The following is a 19,486-nucleotide window of genomic DNA, read 5'->3' on the forward strand; positions in this document are numbered from 1 at the left end:
CCTGAAGATCACTACTTCACTCCATTGGAGTTGCCAGCATGGAGGATGAGTCCCTCGAATCAACTCGCTGGTTCCTATCAGCCTCCCCAGCTTAGAGCGACGCCCCCTGATCGCGGATGGAGAACAATACTAAAAAAAACCAACCCACCAGCGAGAACAATCCTAAGAAACCCTTCACTCTAACACCTCGAACGTATTGTCCACCATTGTTCAATGGCATGATGCCCTACAGGAGCAGAGCTTCCGACTAGCTTCATGGAATTCACCTCCTACTCCGATACCACGATCAAATATAAATACTTCGAAGATTCCAGCTCAACCAGAACTTTTTCTTCATCATCCACTACACAATCTTCCAACTCACTCATCTTTCATCTTTCAAACAATCTTTCGCTTTTCAAGCAAATCAACCATCTACACAATGGCTGCCACTCAGATCCGCAACTCTGCTATCGTTAAGGGTATGCCATCTCAACTACATCCATCTATCAATCCGAAATCCGAGCATCATACTTACATTCCTTCTACAGCTTCCCCCGGTGGTGGTTGCGTTATCATGTAAATTCCTTATATGAACGCCCACCCAGCCATCCAACCAAACTCCACTGCTTGATCTGTTGCCGTTGATCACCAGCGTGGCGGGCAATGGAACGCTCAAAACATTTTTCTTCTAATCTACACGAATTTTCATGAGGAGATTTATCAATCGACACAAAACGAAACTCCCAACATGACCAACACCCATTTGCTATGACATTATCAGTCCAATTCATTCTTTTCCGGCTCAATCTACCATTGCTTCTCTGTTTTGCAAATTGTGGGGATGGCGTGGTTTCCGATCTCGATTTTCGTGGACTGTCTATGTACAGGGGATGATAGAAACTGGCGGACAATGTTGATTTCCTTTTCCTGTCGACTTCTTAGGTGTTTCAGCAAATGACGAAAACATTCGGTTGATGGTTCTCTTTGTGGATATTGTGCGGATTCGATGGTTTCTTTGCTTTGGTTCGGATGGTTTCGGATTTGCCTCGGTTATTTGATACTTCTTTTCTTGTTGGTCGTGCTAGTTGATAGGAATGCAGCATTATCTACCAAATATTTCCATTTTCCCTTGTAGTGTGTTTCACTGAGTAGTGGAATATTCTTGAAAGTATGTTCTTCTGTGCTTTGGCCCGTTAACCACGCATACCTAACATTTCGGAAAACTTTATAACATTTCAACTTGATCGTACGCAGCACAACTAAGGTTATAATATTGTTATGTATCGAAGATTATGATTGATACAACGAGCTTTGCTCAGGCTCCAAGTTGATATACATCGTAACAATCTCGACAAGGAGGAGGAGACGAAGAGAGTATCAAAAGATGATCACTTGAATTCCTCAAAGTCGATGACTATCAGATACAAGTGGACACATGGGAATGTTTCGTGCATTGCGACTTGCCTAGTTCAAGAACCGTTTTATTGGCGGTCCAAAGCAGTGCGCCTTCCCGCAATGATAGGGTCTTGTTTTGACTTTCTTGAGGTAGCTAAGTGTCTCTTCTTACTATCCCTCTCTTTCTGGCACCGTATGTCAAATACGTACATCTTAAACCAAAACACTTCTATTCCTCTCCTGAGTAGAAACAGCAACATCCAAACCCGGATTTCCCGTAAAGAAATTTACCGGCTTCAATCCAACAACCATCTTCTCTGACGGCATAACAGGCCAATCCTCAATGCGGGGATTATGTGTCGATCCAAAAGTGTGCCAGACGACTATATCCTCATTTCGCACATTGTTTTTACTATCAAGGTCGTCCTTTCTTTGCTGGATAACTGAACTAATTCCTTCACCGCCAAGTGATTGCATAGTGTGCCGCCCAGAAGGAAAAAGCTCATCATCCTTGTAGCTGGTCACCCAAATGGCATGGCTACCAAACTCAGACCGTTTGGCATGATAGGATTTCGGGTGGGCGAGGAGCATCTGGCTATAGCATGGAAGAAGCTTGAATCCTACTGGCGTACCGGTAATTGGGTTGATAGTATTTTCATTGATGATCTTGAAGGTCCGATTCTTGGTCACGTCGAGATCTAGTCCGCCTTCTTCTGTGACGATCTTGGAACTCGTCGTATAGCCTACCCCGAAGGGATTGTGAATTGCCGGGTTGTCGATAGGTAATGGGTGGGACTCTTCAACTTGTAGAGAGTTTAACATTCCATCGATGGAAGGGTCAATCCGAAGAGAAAAAAGGTGTTGATGATAGGGTGCCAGAACACCGGGTGCGACGACGGTGCCATATCCGACGCTATCGCCGATGTTGATGGGGCAGGTGGACAATATGCCCGTAGCTCGTACTTCATAGTGAATAGACGCATCCTGACCGAAGTGAAAGGCAAAGATATACTCATAGTTGCTGACCGTAATGATAGTCTGCAGGACCAGAATCCGCGATCGAGTAACAACGGCGTTCTGCGTCCGGAAATTGGTGTGCTTCCAAAGAATTCCATCATCCTGTTCATGGCAACAAATCACATTGGGAAGTTTGACCGCGTCACCGGTCATGGTATTATGCCAGCCGTCAAAGTACTTAATCACGCCAAGGCAATCGCAGCCCAGGCGGAGGTTATTTGCGTTGATGCCGGCGCCGTCATTCCCGAGGTCGAAGGCTCCTTTGCGGGGGAATGGAGATCGAGGATCGCCGTAGGGTACGAACATCTCCGATAGTGACATACGGTAGAATAAACTGCGGTCATCATAGCGGATATCGTGAAGAGTAAGTCCCTCACGGTAGTTAAACCCCACGCGCATTGTCCACTTCTCCCACGACACAAGATTGCCATCAGTCTTGAAAGATGGACCTTGCGGCTGGACAACTTGATACGGTTTCGTCGATGTGCGTGGTGGCGGTCGGAGACTGGGATGGTATTCACTCAAATCGGGCGAGTGAACCTTGTTATGGTCATAAGGTCGTGCGTCTTCAGAGATTCGATCGTCTTCCGACGATGGCAGGTGATAGATCTTGGTGACTTGCAGTTGCTCGGAAACCTCTGCACATAAATCGAGAGGATACGCATAGTAGTTCGCGTCTGGGTTTTCGGAAAGACGCATATAGAACCAACACTACATCTGTCAACTGACCGGCACAGCATTTTTTGCAGGATCCTTGGCCTCACCATCGATGTGCGCTCGGTCATATCGCTCATCCCATCAGTGGCATATGCCCACGGTTCGATAACAACAGTGCTCCCTTCAGGTAATTTGAGCTTCTGGATTTCGACTTCAATTCTCGGATCGGCCCTGCAAGCACTCTCAACTGCCTGCATATAAGCAGAATCTATATACGGATGTTTCCCTGGTAGATGTTCCTTTTTTAAGACCACACCTTCGTCAAGATTGACAATCAGCTCCACCATCTCGTTTGAGCCCGATTGAGTTTGGGTTATGACCTGAACCCGGGCATTTCGGGTAGGTCGCGACATTTGAGACTGGCCCTGATGCTCCCGCTCCAGAAATTGAAGCATCTCTTTTTTGGGTGGCTCTTGGAGTGTAATGACGCGAAAGTTGGGCAAATCCCCAGCGAATTCATCTCGCACGATTGTAGCGGCCTATGATCAATTTATGAGCGATATCTCGGAAACTGCTAGGTAATGCGCTACCTGAGTGATCTCCACCGGGGTCAAAGGATCGAATGGGTGAGGAATAGGAGTATGCATTCTGAATATATGGGGATTTCCGTGATGTTCTCGGTATTGGTAATTTAGGTATTGGAGGGCCTGACATTAGAGGGAGATTTCGCGAGGACTTGTATCTTCCATAGAGATAAGATAACGTTTCCAATCTCCTGGGAACTTTGTTATCAAAGCGAGTGTCCCCTAAAGTATAAGAATAGCCGGCAATCGACGCTAGAATTGCCCCGCAGATGCGGGATATTCGCTAAGGTTAAGATTAGACGGACCCCGCCATGGCCAGCGACCCCCTAATTTCACTCCTTTTTGCAAGAAGTAAAATATTGTGTAGGCTAAAGAAGACTGCTTTGGTCTATTCTCAGACAGCGACTAGCAATTGCCAAGCTGGATGAAAGGGGTTCCTGCAGCAAAGGTTATGTGGATGATACATAGTTGAAGATTCCCATATGACTCTTCTCTTTTATCCTTCAAATTTACAAGGCAAGACCATTCGAAACAGCATATATTGGATCTGCCCATGCGTGCTTTCCAGAGACATGCGCCTGCGAACAGCAATTACAGATCATAGCCGTCAGCTCAAACGGCCAAGTAATTCTTGAGATACCGAAGGACCATGATACAAGAGGAAAAATACGAATTGGGCATTAGGAATCTCAAACCTCATTTCGCAGGTATTCTGATTGTCTCTGTTCTAGTCCAGCGACCGTACAATCCATCATCACGAGTCTCAAACGCCCTTGTTTGCCACACATAAAGATAGCAGTCAAAGTGGGTCGGATCTCCACTGATCCGTCTTCCAGAAAAGGGATGATCAGGTTGGCTGACACCGGCAACCGGATTACCGTTGATGAATAGCGGGTTGTGTAGGGATTCCCCGTGGTAGGTGATTGCCGGGGTGGGTTGATGGTAGGGATTCCCCGTTGTGGGCCCATGTAGGTAATCCCCAGTAGGGATTCCCCGTGCATAACTTATAAGAACGCTGTTGGTCATTTCTGTTCCTGCATATCACGAGCAAGTCAGCCCCTGCAAGATGGATATTGTTCTAGATATTCTTGATACTTTTGTCTTTGATCGATGCTATGCATCACTCCTACCGGATTCATCATTTGGAAACTCTACCTTGGACTTCAAACCGCCAGTCAACCAACATGTTGGCATGTACTATCCATTGCAAGCATCTGACCTGGCATACGCAAGTCTATGGAAACGAGACGATCTTGTCAGACAATTCGTCTCATTCTTCTTCATTGCATTGTATGCACTCTTCAAACCGAACTCGCCAACATCATTGCCCTAACAAACTATAGAATCTTTGCCTGGGCATTGTACCTCATCGGTAGCTTCGTCCTCTACCACACCATATTCGATAAAAGAATGCTCCAACACCCCCGCTTCCTTCCCAACCAAGTCTCCCAAGAAATCGCCCAAGGTCTCTCCTCTATCCCAGTGATTTCCCTCCTCACAGCTCCCTTCTTCGTCGCCGAAATCAGAGGCTTCTCGAAGCTATATGATTTCAGCAGCGAGTCTCCCTTCTGGGGCTACACGCTTCTGCAGTACCCGCTCTTCATCCTGTTTACCGATAGCGGAATCTATTGGATTCATCGGGGATTGCATCACCCGTGGGTGTATCGGTGGTGCCACAAGCCGCATCACAAATGGGTTGTGCCGACGCCGTATGCTAGTTATGCGTTCCACCCCCTAGATGGGTGGGCACAGAGCTTGCCATATCATGTCTTCCCGCTCCTTTTCCCGTTGCAGAAGTGTGCTTATTTGGGGTTGTTTATGTTTGTTACTTTGTGGACTGTATTGATTCGTGAGTTTTCTTTATCCCGAACCTTTTGCTTTTGTTTGTGGGGACTGTTGCTAACTTGGTGTTCTAGACGACGCGGAGTATCTGTCTACTTCGAAGATCATTAATGGTGCGGCATGCCATACCATGCATCATCTGTACTTCAACTATAATTACGGGCAATATATTACGCTGTGGGATCGTCTTGGAGGGACGTACCGCACACCAGAGGAGGATGCGTTCAAAAAGAAGCAGAATGAGGAGGAGAAGGCCGCGAAGGCTTTGAAGAGTGTCAAAAAAGATAGCTGAAGGAAGAGAAAGTCCCAAGCTGTATATTAGTATCATTAATAATCCATAATATTTCATTCCTGTTGTAATCTAGTTGCGCCGCTCAAATGTTGCATAAAGTCGTTGAGGTTGCCCAGTTCATCAGTTGCCGTGTTATTAAGATAGGCAAGGCCTGCCCCTGGTTGGTTGGCAATATCCAACGTAGCCGTTAGAAGCCACCACAGCTCTTCCGCATGTTTCGGGTAGCCGAGATGGAGGAACTGCTTCTGGTCTATTGAAACCATCACAGAGTCCCATATTCGTTTCCAGTTCTTTGCGCCACGGCTTATTGTGCCGAGTGGGAGGAATTTCAAGAGACCTGTCCTAATCTGAAAGGCAAGGGAGCTCATTGCTGGTAAACTAGATTAGTATTAAGCTTTGGAAGCGTTGTAAATGAACTTACCATAGATGAGAATCAAAAGATTCTCGGCAGATAGGGAAAGACTCCACGGAATCGGGATCCCTGGTTCAGGAGTTTCCAACAGCTGAGTAACCACGTCTCTTAGAGGTGGTATGGGATGTTCTGTGGATTTTCCAGCCGCAATCCGAGCAAAAGACTCGGCATCTTCAGCTTCCCATAGCTCGGCACACCATGGCAAATGACAATCCATTTCAAATACGGATAACGCCGGATGGTTCTTAAAACAGACAGTAAGGAATCCATCTGCTAAGAACACCCAGCAAGCGATTCTGTCCAGAATGAGAAAAAGGAATCCAATGGATGATATGTAACTGATCGACATACCGTATGCACACTTCCTCGGCGACTAGAATCCTCCACGTCCGATCATCATGGACTTTAGGTGCCGTACGCCGCTTCAGCTGAAAAATCCCCAGCGACCGAATAGTGGACACCAAGCAGGGATGTCGCATTATACGAATGCGACGCCTCGTCTGCATATCATCACGACCAAACTGGAGCATTTCCATGATAAGAGCGGCTTGCACTAGATGAACCGTCGGTAGAATATGCGTAGGGTCCTTCGATGATGGCGTCGTCGTCAGATTTAGAATCTTGCGGAAAATATACTCTTCCGCCACATCGAAGATCCAAGGGGATAAAGTTGCACCATCCAATGGTGTTGTATATGTTGCGCCAGACAAGAATATGGCGAGCAAAAGCGGATTTGAGATGTTTCCGGGATCAAAGGTTGGGAAATGGATAACAGGTAAATGCCAGTGAAGTGATTGAAAAAAGGCCGAGATGAAAGCCGAAATATTGGATATTTCGAATAACGTGGTGAGTTGCATCATATCAAGCGGTCGATCTCCACCACCACTAGTTGTCATAGACTTTGAAGTTTCCACTAGCTCAGTCATTAACTCCGTTAATTGATTGGAAAGCTTTGAAGGGAAAAGCGCGTCGGATGGGTATTGGTAAAGAAGGGAGTCTTCTGTGGCAGATGGAAGCAAAAATGGAAATTCAGCCCCCCTGAAATCATCGGCAAAGGTTGCTAGTGGATCAGATGGTACAAGTGCATCTTCTAGATGAGAATAAAGTGATTCGAGGTTCCTGCGAATTGAGAATTTCGCAGTTTCTCCTATTGCAAGCCTGTCCTTTTTCACGGCAGGATTGGCAAAATGTCGGAGGAAGAAGAATGGATTGTTGCCGTTTACTGCTGCACGAGGTGTAGCATTAGATAGTGACGCTGGCAGCTTTGGCACGCAGGGGCCAACGGTGAGCGCTGAAGATTGGGCTCCAAAGGTACACTGTCGACCGATGGCACCGCAGCGAGTGCAGGGTGACTTTCTGTCGCATGCTGCTTTTGCCGAGAAACACTCGTCGCATGATTGCCTCTTTCTTCCTGGTTTTGCCGCGGGGGGAAGTGGCTGATCATGCTTTTTTGCGCATGTCTTGCTATGTCTTCGGGTGACCTCGCTAGTGGCAGATTAGCAACTGAGTCCTGCAAATGAAAATATCACTCACGGCTTTAGAAAAGACTTTTTGCAAAATGGACAGCTTGAACCAGCCTGCTGCATATCTAGTCATCGATCAGTTTGAGAAGTGTTCATGGCCAGTGATGAACCGGGACTCACGGGTAGTCTCATGACGGTGTAGGTGTGTCTTCCTGTGGTATGATTTGTCGCATTGTGAGCACCTGAACATGATTTAATTGAGGTTTAGCCCCTATATTGACACCATTGTTTGGAAAGCCGGCATAGTTGATGTCTGGTGCAACTCGGGAATTGACGATGCCGAAGCGCAAGAGGTCGGAGATAGCGCTAAACCCAAACAGGTAATCCCGTCAGCCTTCTAAAGTATGGAGTGCTCACTTAGAAGAACAAAATAATATTCACGGCGCTATAGATCTAAAAGCAAAGTCTTTGTACTTATTGCTAGTTTCAAAACTCGCTTTCTTGACGGATTTTTACTGCCTTGGCTTCCTCCGCTTCAGAATAGCTTGTCAAATCCGCATCGTCTGTCCCATAAGCTTCACTAATCGCATCTTCAATCTGATCAAGCGTGAGCCCAATCAAACCCAGGGACCGAGCAAGGCCAGCCTGACACATCTCTTCTCCAACTGCTGACTCGACGATTCCATCGCCACCCTTGGCAGGAAGATCCGCCTCAAACGTGCGGAACAGGGTCCGGAGAGGGGCAAGCACCTCACTACGGAAGAAAAGAATAGTCTTTTCAAGATGAAGCTGATCCCGGAGAGGAGAGGAAAGAAGTAAAAAGTAAAGGTTCAGTGCGGAGTGGAGAGCTGGGCCGTCCGTCTGAGTTAGGCTGATCCAGCCATCGATGAGCTTAGAAGATGCAGCAACTCTGACCGTCTTAAAGAGGAGTGGGAAAAGGGACCAGAAGTAGACTGGATCGTGAAATATTGTGTCAGATGAGGCTGCACCAATGATCTCGTCTTTCAGCCACGAAACAGCGCTTTCCCGAGCGGACTGCAGGCGATCATCTTCCAAAATTGTTTGAATGAGCTTGAATCGTGCGGTCGTGGATGGGTAGCTGTGTACAATTGCCGCTGGGATTTGGCGCACGATACCATACTCCTTGTTAGAGGTACATCCGGTTAGGGTGATGACAAAGTTTTTGAACTCAGTGTGGCTGGATGGTGTGGTAAGTGGTTCTTGTGAAGAAGAGACGGTCAAGGCTAAGAGCGAGTCGATAAGAGCTTGCGGCTGTCCATAGGCAACTTCGTCCAAGCTTTCGGTATTTCCCAGAAAATTCTTGTAGACCAAAGCTAGGTCGGGGAAGATGGGTATGCTCGGTACAGGTTGACCAGATCTGAATAAGGTTGCACCTGCGGTGCGGGCTGCAAGAAGTAACAAAGAGCCATGGCGCTCGAGTGAGATCTCATTTGCGGAGATGGGGGGCTCATCAAAGTCGAGGGGTTGAGGCTGACTATCGGGAGAGCTGGATATTATAGATACGAGATCGGTGGATTCGATTCCAACGTCCCTTGATAGAGCCTAGAGACTGAGGTCAGTATCCCGCTATCATTTGGTTGCCGAGACAGCTCGTTATCTTCCACGTACCACTATCTTTCCCATGATCATATCGCGTTCCTTCAACTCCTTGGTGGCAGCATACGCCTCTGTCTGGGACTGTTCAGGTAATTTCAACGCTGGGTTGAAGTGCTCCTGCATCCGAACCGTCCACGACATTCCTGGATCCATTGGACTCGGGTGACTCAGCAGATAAACTTTGAGTACTTCGATTAGACCGAACTGGATGAACTTTTCAACCAAAATGGTCTCATTGGCTACAGCCGGAGCCCCCTCTGCTTCTGGGTCTGGAGCGGAAGAAATCGAGTTCACACGCAAAACGGTCGACTGACTGTCGGACCTTGGGGGCGGGGCTGGTCGCTTGTTGGGGGAAATGTCTCGCAGGAACTCGAGGAAGGCTAAGGTCGTCTCGTCGCTCGGCATGGACGTGTAGGCTTCTAAGGCCGCTTGAAGCGAGGTCGCGATGAAACGGCTCGGAGATTTGGTCTTAAGGCGAGAATGAAGCTCTGACAGCATCGCCAACAAACAATTGAATTGGAGGACATGTGCAGGGAGAGGCTTCTCCTCAGATTCATCGTCTGCGACGTCCTCATCATCCTCGTCGTCGGGCTGTAGCTGCATCAGAGCCTCAGATACCCGCAGAATAACCTCTCGGGGGTTCCCTAATCTTGCAACGTCATGAAGGCAGTCTGTGGATGCTGGCAGCATTGGGAGAAGGAGCTTGACAAGATCCCAACCGATGTTGGTAGTAAGCTTCTCATCTTGAAGTAGCCGGTGCAGCAGTGGCAGGCGATCGGGTGTAAGTTGATATTCAAGGAGTGTCAGGTAGGTCAGGTAGTCGGTAGCCGGAGGCAGGGCTTTAACGAGCGGATTCTCAGCGTCGGCATCCATGATGTGTTGAGATTGTATGGTCGGTTCAAGTTGTTGAGGCTTAGACGTCCCGCGCGGGGAAGAAAGTAAAGAAAGTGACATCACTTAACTCAGCCACAAGTGGCGTGTGGCTTAACGCTGTTTCGGATTAGTAAAAACGGACATGCCCAGGAGGCGTGGGTGAGTCTAGAGCGAAAATGAAATTGGTTAGTCTAAAAAACCAACTGAAAATGCAATGTCAGATGATATGCAATGCTTAAATCACCCCGTGATCATAGACAGTGTCCCATCATGAATTGAGATCATTCTACGCTCCCGTTGCGTCGGCATCCGGATAACTTCACGTTGTTTCCCTATTGTTCTTCTCTCATCCGCAATGATCGTTGGTAGATGTCAAATACATGCCGTAAATCTAAAGATTGAGAAGCACCAAGTTTGACATCGTCATAGGTACAGTCCCGCTGGCAGAATTGCTTTTATGGTAATGGCGGGAACTATACTGCTGATTTCGAGATCTAAATACACCCCTTTGCTTCCGCCCTTTGGTCAGAGAAAGGGTATCCATGCTTAAAGGGAGTAAGCGTGCAAATATTTTACCGAAGGTGGCCATTTGCATATAATTGATCAACACTACAGTGCACTACTACCATATCAACGGATCCTCACATGCCCATGGTGTTGATCTGTTGATCCTTGCACGTTCTGTATGTATATGAAAAGATGCATACTGATTATGGATCAACCAGCCATTTTATCAAGAACGACTACCTGGCAGTGCTTCAAAAATTATCTTGCAGTCTGCAGGGATACATACCTGTGGCTTTATGTTAGACAGTCAGGTGTGAATACAGAAAACGAGATCACCGGCACATGTTGGCCAGGGGATACAGTAATTTTTGTTTCAAGACCAAACCGAACCTTATCTGAGACATTGAAAAGGGGTTGGAAGGTGAAACGGGAGTTTTCGAGGTGCGTTAAAAGGGTGTTTCTTTTCAAAGATAAGTCGCCACGTCATGCGCAAAAAAGACTACCCCTTGCTGAATCGACAGGGTACCGTTGGTGATGGATAACATTCCAAAGAAAATCGGTAAGTCAATTAGTACTCCTGTACCAAGCAGCAATGAGGAATCGATAAGAAAACCAAGTGCGTCTAGGGCTCAAATGTACGGTGACATTATTTGACTGTATGTGCGGTGAAGTGTGGATCCTTCACAACTTCTGTTTACAGGGAGGCTTGGAGCTTTGGAAATCGAGACATGATCAGAAACTTTGAAATCAAGCCGAGCATGGATTCGCTATAGACGTAAAACGGTTGCGCTTTTGCCCTGTGGACTGTTTATTGCCAAGGCATCGGTCCACCTTAGTAAAGCAGCCAAAGAGTCATGAATAACGACGTAAAGGCAGAAATTTCAATGATTCTCCAAACGTAATGGCTCAAATGATACACTTTTCTTGCCATGAATATTTAGTTGAACATTTTAGAGTCGTTGACATTGAACATTAGCTGCTCGGGGATTGGGACGTCTAGGAACTTGCAAAGAGGTCCCCATCCTTCTTGAACATGGTAAAGAAGCAGTTTTTCTGGCGGCACCATGCCTAATACAAACCACGTCGTATCCACCATATCCGCGTACAAATCATCCATAGACCATCTATATGTGGGGTAACGTCATACCTAGTACGCGTTTAAATCATCCATAGACTAGGTGTCTGTGAGGTGCACAAAAAACATCTACCAAATCAATCTTAACCACAATATCACCCCCCTAAACCATAGGGAGACGGTCGCCTTGCCGAACGGATTTCTTTCGATAGTTGTGAACGTAGGGATTGTTGCATAAAATGCCGAATAAGGTACGGAACGGTCCGTTTGGCGGGGTAAAAACAGCAAAAGCAGAAGGTAAACACATTTTTTATATTCACCAAGAAAGGAGGGGGAATCACGCGTCAAAAGGGAAGTCGTGAGCCCTCGAAAATGGTAAGGTACTGTATCACGTCTGTAGACTATGATCCTTTATAAAGATAAGGTAATGCTCTGGCCTAACTCTTCGAAAGGAAAGAGGGTAGGGGGACGGGGTAAGAACAGAAACCAGGCGTTAAAAGGAAAGCAGCAGGTAAGGTTCGCTTTGTCTCATATTATGATTATTCTCCTCGTTATATCCTATCCTTGTGGGCCGCATTATATCAGGCTCATCTATTGATATAACTCGATCAACTATGCACTACTTGTGAAGCTTTGGAAAATGCCCTTCATCCCCGTTTGATAGTTGGAGGGAAGCATTAGGCACATGCTATCCAGCTCATATCTAAAAAACATGTCCGTAGAGCCTTCAAGCAGTATGCTTGGACAGACATACATTCAAACCAGGGATCATCAAGAAAAGTCGCGAGAATAGGGGATACCTTCTCAATTAATCCATATCAAACGATGATTGGTACATTGGTAAAATTCGTGCAACACCCAACTGTAGCAGAACCCTTCAAACCAAGACTGTAGCGCAAAAAAAATTAAACGAAAAAGGCATGGCTCTCAGCAGGCTTTGTTAGATCTCCATGTGGAATGAACCGTATTTGTGGCACAGGTACGGTGAATCCTGGGTTCAGTTTCTTCAGTCCTCCAAAGATCGCGAGAGACTAACTACCTTTTCATCCATATTTGTAGCGATAAGAGGCAGGAAGCATCCAATTGGAAAGGGAAATCAATAATTGCCATTGTACATACAGTTTCATTCTTTTTGCTGGATACGTCATAGATGTACCTGGCAAGGTACCAGGTACCAGGAACTAGTATTAGTATTAGTAAGTGGGGGCAGTTCTACATAAGGCTCTGCAGCCTTGGAACATCCATGACACTCACAAACCTAATATTCTTTTAAGCCACCGCCTCTCCTGATGATCCTATGATTTGCTCTTAAATAACCTTTTCTTGTGCCGGAGTATACATGCACATAAGTTCATTGCGTACCGGCCATCTTTGCGCCGACCGGGGCGCGATCCGCTTTGATCCTATCATTCGGCCTGTATCAGAACTTAACCAGATTGTCAATTGTCGACGAGAAAGTTTTCCATTGCCATGATGAAATTAATATGGCAATAATGTATCTTCGGTCCCATTAATAGGGCTGAAAAACCTGAAATTTGGGGTGGTTACGTAAACCTATGCCGGTCCTTCCGATGCATACTTGCACCTGCTTTCCATGTTCCTAGACTTCTTGAGATCTTTTTGTACCTGCTCTTGAAACCGTCCTCTCTTTTCTCCATAAGATTGACCGGTTTCTTCTGCACGTTGTCTTCATCCTCCAGCATCTACCCTTTCGCCGTGGCTAGTCAGACCACCTCGTTCCTTGTACTGTGCATCAATCCAGCCCCTTCCTTATCCAACCAAGCTTCTTTTGCCTGGGCTTTTGAGGTTTTGAAGGGACAAGACGACAGGGAAAACATCAAATACCAAGAAGAAACCTATATCAAAAAAAAATCCATATATATCCCTTTGGCTTCGAGACTCCCTGCGATTTCTGTGATCGGCGAAGATCATCAGTATTCCAACAATCATGGCGACCGAGACGCAAACCGTATATACCACGTCGATGCCTACGCACATCCCTCATAGCTTGGCGATGCAAAAGCTGTTTAACAGCAAGCCAAATGTTCTACATAAACGGCGACGTAACCCCTTCCAGCGCTTGATCGACTGCGTTCGACTCGAATACTACCGATACGAGGTGACTTTCGGTCTTTACGTGATGACACGGAGTGAGAAGTGTGTGGCCAACTTCATTGTGTTGACCGTCTTGGGGCTCCTGCTATGGGCTCTAGCTTTCTATTTCCCGTCAATACTGTACCACAAGCTCAGCCGCCTGGTGTGGCTACTGACCGGGCACAGCGACGCAGGAGTCAGGGCAACAGAGATCCTTGACAAGCCTGGCATTTATGTCTCCCCTTCAGTTGCCTAGCCATATCCTTGCGACAGGTCTTTGCTCACCAAGGGCCCAAGGGGTATCACCTCCCTTGTACAAGTAACTGTGGCGCCTGTCTGTCTCACTTGCTTGGGGCTTCGATCGTTCACAGGCAGGACTACTCCATCAGCACATTTTCAGTGATCTGCACCACACCTGAATGAATGTGGTGGACTTCGCTTTGCTTCTTTACTTTCGATTTGGCGGTTTGATTCTTTCTTTTGCCCCCCTGAGGAGGGCATCCATTGCTTTCCAGCTTGGTCTTTTTTCCCTGGCGATTGGGGCATATACCACGTTGTCACACGACCTTCGGCCTATAGATATGGTGTGCTCCCTTGTTTTTAGCGGCGATCGACAATACCCGAGCACTATCAGTACACGCTCAACCCTTTCCTTTTTGCAGGGATGCACACAGATGGGCCATTCTAAGATGGCCCACATATCCTATTGCTATCCAGCTTAATATTTAATGTCAAACGTTGAAAGCCATTTTTGCCAATCCGTAATCTTTATTCGAGTCTTGTGGCGCAAGGCTTACATAGCGCGCGCTTGGCACTGCGGCTCAGATTGCGTAACGGTAACGGACAACACATCTTCAAAAAGTAGAGTAACGGTCTAAAGCCAAAACAGACCTAGATCCCGTTGCCATGGGCAAAATTACATTGATGGGTCTCCGTAACAAATCAGATCCTGTCTTTGTGCCAAGTGAACAGTCCGCGATACGGAGATGACGATACGCGCGGCTGTGTTGATCGCCCAAAAATAACTTTTTGACCTGATTAATGTGACTGCCTTCGCTCTTTCAACATTCATACTCACCTATGGCCTTTGGAAGTTCATCTTCCCCAACTTTCCTTTAATCGCCCTTTCACATCTAGACTTTCGATCATTCTCTCTGAGCTCTCCCGTCAGCGTTGTCACACCACTTACGACTAGGGTCCCCGATCGCTTGAACCCGCCAAACCTCGGCAATTGGCTAGCCCACCATGGCTGCCAACGAATACTACCACTCCAATATCCCCAGTCCACCTAGCTACGAGCAGGTCAATCCGGGAAAACAAGACCATGCGACTTCCTCTGCGCCCGGATATGGCTACGCCCCCAACCTCTCTAACCGTGACGACCCTTCCGCCCCTTATCACAGCCGCGAGAGTCAACAATCTTTTGCATCAGACAGTGGCGCTTACCATACTGCCGGACGAGTCGGAGAAGGCGATCACTACGCGGAAAATATTCCATTGAAAGCCCAAACACAGTTCGGGAATAATCCAGATTGGATGCATCAACAAACTCAATACCCGCCCGCATCACCAGGGGCCCTGGAAGACTCCCGGCGGGGACAGAACAGACGGAAGAAGGGCTTCTTCCAGAAGAAACCTGCATATGTGACGTGGACTTTAACGTTAATTCAAATTATCGTGTTTATTGTGGAACTAGTCAAGGCCGGTGAGTGACCATGACTTGTCTGAAACTGCGCTCAGTGGCTGATTTGTCTCTAGCCCAATTTACTGGCTCGCCTATCGAAACCAAACCTTCGTTCAATCCGATGATTGGCCCCTCATCATATGTTCAGATCTGGATGGGTGCCCGCTACGACCCATGCATGAAGAATATCCCCGGAATTCAAAACGCCAACGTAACGGTCATGTTCCCGTGTCCGAACGCCACGACCAGTTCATCTGATTGCACCCTTTCCGAGGCCTGCGGCTTCAATGGAGTCCCCAATAATCAAGCATATGGCTCTCTTGACGACACGCCTGCTCCGAATCAGTGGTGGCGTTTCATCGTCCCCATGTTCATCCACGCTGGATTCATTCATATTGGATGTAATCTGCTAGTCCAGATGACCATGGGTGCAGAAATGGAGCGTATGATTGGAATATGGAGATACACCCTAATCTACTTTGCCAGTGGTATTTTCGGGTTTGTACTGGGTGGGAATTACGCCGCCCAGTTAGAGGCTAGTGACGGTTGCTCAGGTGCCCTGTTTGGTATCCTTGCTCTCCAGTTACTCGACTTGCTGTACGATTGGCCCAACCGCCCATCTCCCTGGGTGGAACTCCTCATCATGATTCTGGGTGTAGCCATTTCATTTGTGCTTGGTCTTCTCCCCGGTCTCGACAATTTCTCCCACATAGGTGGTTTTATTATGGGTCTCGCGCTGGGCTTGACCATCTTGCGATCTCCCAATGCTCTCCGGGAGCGTATTGGGCTAGCGCGCCAGCCGTATGTTGCTATGTCTGGCGGAGCTGGCCCGGAAGCTGTGGAAGGCAGGAAGACCACCTCGTTTGCGGACTTCTTCAAGAACAAGGGCAAGAAGGTCGCACCGAGTGGTGATATCAATACCGGTGAACTCAAGGGCCCCTTGGCGTTTTTCAAGAGCCGGAAGCCTCTCTGGTGGGCATGGTGGCTAGTTCGCGCGGGCGCTCTTGTCGCTGTGCTGGTTGGATTTATTCTGCTTATTATTGACTTCTACAAATACCCCTCTTCGAATTGTTCTTGGTGCTACCGTTTGAGCTGTCTGGTAAGTGATCTCATTTTCCATTGGTTTATATATATGCTAATTGTGTTTCTACAGCCTGTTCATGGTTGGTGCAAGGAGGGCACCCTACAGCTTACAACCACCTCCGGTAGCTCATAGATGCCTACATTTTTATGTCTATTGCATTAGGTGTTTATTCATGTATTTATTTCAAACATGAGAACTGTAAATAAAGAATTTGAACAAAATATGCAGATCCATGACGATAGTACTTGGGTGGTTGTTTTGAGCATTCTATAGATATCGAACACATGGCATCCACCAGTCAAGATGCCAACTGTCACCAACATCATATAACCGAATGTTTTGCAAATTCAAGTTTCACAGCTCGCATACTGTACACTCCCGGGAACTATTATCCACTTCCGCCCTACGGGACTCCGCATAACCTAAAAATACAGGTGGCTGAGTTCAACGTGGCTGAGTCAGGGCCGCTTACGCAGTCGTCACTCCAAGTAGCCATCCGGTACGCCCGAACTTCACACATCCAACCTACAGGTCGTTCAGTCGGCCATGCAGGTCTGTTATTGACAGCGAAATTGAATCTCTATCGACACAAATGCACACCTTTTCCCCTTAGCGTCTGCGCCATCCAGCATTAGTCATGGCCACCCTGGCCTCGTCCCCTCCGACCTCGCCTTCATGGCCGAAACGGCGCTCCCGAGCTTGGATGCTCCGCTGTGAGCGATACTGCTGTGCAGCTGCCAGCTGCTTCCCACTTGCATTTGTATATGGAATTACGACCTGGGCGGTTTATGTGGAGGCTAGTCTTGGGTTCAAGGGTTCGCAGAGTAAATGGATTGGTACATGACCCTTGAGACTAAGCTCGGATATACCGAGCTTTTTGGGTGGAGTTCTCGGACGAATGTAGCTGACGGTTTCGCATCTTGCAGGTTTACCGAGTAGTTTCCTCGGGCTTCTCTTATACATCGCTCTCAACTCGTCGTATACGATTGCCGTCTTCACCGATCCTGGGTCTCCCTTATCAACACGCCGAGGGAATGATCGACACAATTACAGTGCGCTACCTGTCACCGAATCTGTATACCCCGAGTTCACGTCATATACTGTCAGTTCTACGGGAGGATCGCGATACTGCAAGAAATGCCAGTGTCCTAAACCTGACCGCGCACATCATTGCTCAACATGCAAGCGGTGTGTGCTCAAGATGGACCACCACTGTCCCTGGCTAGCAACCTGCGTCGGTCTACACAATTACAAAGCGTTTCTCCTTTTTCTCATCTACACCTCGCTGTTCTGCTGGGTGTGTTTCGGTGTGGCGGGCACGTGGACCTGGCAGGAAGTCCTCAACGATACAGTGTACATGGACAACTTCCTGCCAGTCAACGTGGTTCTACTAGCCATTCTGGGTGGAATAATCGGTCTGGTGTTGACTGGATTTACCGCGTGGCATATTAGTCTCGCAGTGCGCGGGACTACTACTATTGAATGTTTGGAGAAGACGCGATATGTCTCACCGCTGCGCAAAGCATTGGAGCGACAGCGATTCGACAATGAGTCTGGACCCGGCGGCTTCAATGGTGATGCGTCCCAGGAAAGCCTCGCTCACCGGCTTCAGGGATACGGAAACCAGATCATTGACGCTCACGCCAATGCCATTCCGGGTGTGACCCGTGCGGAGGAGGGCGAAGAGCGTCTCTCACCCGCGCCCTATGCTCCAGGCCAGGGACCGAACTTCCATCATGCAGACCTTCAAAACAACCCCAACAACCTCTCTCCAGCTCAACAAGCCCTCTCCCGCTCATACGCGGACATGGAGCGTCAGCGCGAACACGACCGGTATCAACAATATCTCAACGAAGAGGACAGTGAGAAGACCCCTAGTGCATTCGACCACGGCTGGCGCCGAAACCTATTACACCTCTTCGGTGACCGTCCCCTCCTCTGGCCCATTCCCGTCTGCACAACCACCGGCGACGGCTGGCGCTGGGAACCTAGTCCCCGTTTCCTCGAAGCCCGCGAACGCCTCCGTCTCCGCCGAGCACAGGAAGCGTATGACGAACAGCAGTATTACCGCGATCTATACCAACGAAACATGGATAATAGCCACGCCTGGATTGGCGGAGCTGGCGCTGGCGCTGGCACCGGCAATTTGAATGCCAACGGTACTGGCACCAGCATGTCCCCAGCCCAACCTAGCTGGATCGCCAACCGTAATCGCCAAGAGACACACGAGCGTCCACCAACCAGCGTCTCGATGCAAACTCTCGCGCCCGCATCCCCTCGCCCTCGGCCGGGCGATAGCGACTTCGAAGATGAGCCGGATGTCGAGAGCAATGGACTTTTAGATCCGGAGGCTGCGGCTCATCCTGCGCGTCCGCGAGATACGGATGAGTGGCGTGACTGGGAATGATTTTTGTCTCATTTTGTACTTGGAAGGAACCTATATCCCATGCTTTACGGTTGATAGCATTATTCTGGCGTTTCAGCGATAAAACGACTCGGGGAGCCAATGGCATTCCCATGGTCTATCGTGTATTAACAGCGCATGTGCGGTACTTGCGATATGTTACAGAGCTTTGTGTACATTTCTGGAGTCGATTTTATGTTCTATGACTTGATCTTTTTCTGTTCCTGGTTTCAGCACTGGTTTCACTTGCCCAGGATGGTTAGGTAGATGTAGCATCGGACACGCCAGTGCTATTAATCTGAGCTTCGCATGTGGAGTTTTGAATAACTCTATGGCATGGGATTGCATGATTATTTTGCTGCATATTCGGGCCTCTTTGAATGCGACTGTTTACTTTAGTTCAAGGTCTGGCCTATTGTCACGTGGCCTATAAAGGATCGCCAACTCAATCTAATCAACTATCACTATCGTCTTGTCTTATCATACCCAGCTTCTCCGCAACAT

The 19,486-nt window shown here is 47.9% G+C and overlaps 7 protein-coding genes across 7 annotated transcripts; 4 read left to right on the plus strand and 3 right to left on the minus strand.

Annotated features, from left to right (window-relative positions):
* Nucleotides 1-1,590: 1,590 nt before the first annotated feature.
* Nucleotides 1,591-3,698, minus strand: N7484_004000 (amine oxidase; the record flags this gene model as incomplete). Its single annotated transcript, XM_057114420.1, has 3 exons — nucleotides 1,591-3,105; nucleotides 3,159-3,590; nucleotides 3,642-3,698. The coding sequence occupies 3 exons, from the start codon at nucleotides 3,696-3,698 to the stop codon at nucleotides 1,591-1,593; spliced, it is 2,004 nt and encodes a 667-aa protein (XP_056974560.1).
* Nucleotides 3,699-4,701: 1,003 nt separating this feature from the next.
* On the plus strand, nucleotides 4,702-5,769 carry N7484_004001 (sterol desaturase family protein; the record flags this gene model as incomplete). Its single annotated transcript, XM_057114421.1, has 3 exons — nucleotides 4,702-4,925; nucleotides 4,979-5,484; nucleotides 5,552-5,769. 3 exons carry the CDS (start codon nucleotides 4,702-4,704, stop codon nucleotides 5,767-5,769), a joined length of 948 nt encoding a protein of 315 aa, XP_056974561.1.
* Nucleotides 5,770-5,822: 53 nt separating this feature from the next.
* N7484_004002 (uncharacterized protein) lies at nucleotides 5,823-7,041 on the minus strand (the record flags this gene model as incomplete). Its single annotated transcript, XM_057114422.1, has 3 exons — nucleotides 5,823-6,139; nucleotides 6,191-6,477; nucleotides 6,533-7,041. 3 exons carry the CDS (start codon nucleotides 7,039-7,041, stop codon nucleotides 5,823-5,825), a joined length of 1,113 nt encoding a protein of 370 aa, XP_056974562.1.
* A 1,089-nt stretch (nucleotides 7,042-8,130) lies between these two features.
* N7484_004003 (uncharacterized protein) lies at nucleotides 8,131-10,134 on the minus strand (the record flags this gene model as incomplete). The annotated part of the gene is made up of 2 exons (XM_057114423.1): nucleotides 8,131-9,207; nucleotides 9,274-10,134. The coding sequence occupies 2 exons, from the start codon at nucleotides 10,132-10,134 to the stop codon at nucleotides 8,131-8,133; spliced, it is 1,938 nt and encodes a 645-aa protein (XP_056974563.1).
* Nucleotides 10,135-13,664: 3,530 nt separating this feature from the next.
* Nucleotides 13,665-14,066, plus strand: N7484_004004 (serine palmitoyltransferase small subunit family protein; the record flags this gene model as incomplete). The annotated part of the gene is made up of 1 exon (XM_057114424.1): nucleotides 13,665-14,066. The coding sequence occupies one exon, from the start codon at nucleotides 13,665-13,667 to the stop codon at nucleotides 14,064-14,066; it is 402 nt and encodes a 133-aa protein (XP_056974564.1).
* A 989-nt stretch (nucleotides 14,067-15,055) lies between these two features.
* Nucleotides 15,056-16,710, plus strand: N7484_004005 (rhomboid family membrane protein; the record flags this gene model as incomplete). Its single annotated transcript, XM_057114425.1, has 3 exons — nucleotides 15,056-15,515; nucleotides 15,569-16,593; nucleotides 16,648-16,710. The coding sequence occupies 3 exons, from the start codon at nucleotides 15,056-15,058 to the stop codon at nucleotides 16,708-16,710; spliced, it is 1,548 nt and encodes a 515-aa protein (XP_056974565.1).
* Nucleotides 16,711-17,215: 505 nt separating this feature from the next.
* On the plus strand, nucleotides 17,216-18,985 carry N7484_004006 (uncharacterized protein; the record flags this gene model as incomplete). Its single annotated transcript, XM_057114426.1, has 2 exons — nucleotides 17,216-17,414; nucleotides 17,505-18,985. The coding sequence occupies 2 exons, from the start codon at nucleotides 17,216-17,218 to the stop codon at nucleotides 18,983-18,985; spliced, it is 1,680 nt and encodes a 559-aa protein (XP_056974566.1).
* Nucleotides 18,986-19,486: the final 501 nt, after the last annotated feature.

Source organism: Penicillium longicatenatum (assembly GCF_028827895.1).
Source record: "Penicillium longicatenatum strain IBT 33135 chromosome Unknown contig_2_segment0_segment0, whole genome shotgun sequence".
Taxonomy (NCBI): domain Eukaryota; kingdom Fungi; phylum Ascomycota; class Eurotiomycetes; order Eurotiales; family Aspergillaceae; genus Penicillium; species Penicillium longicatenatum.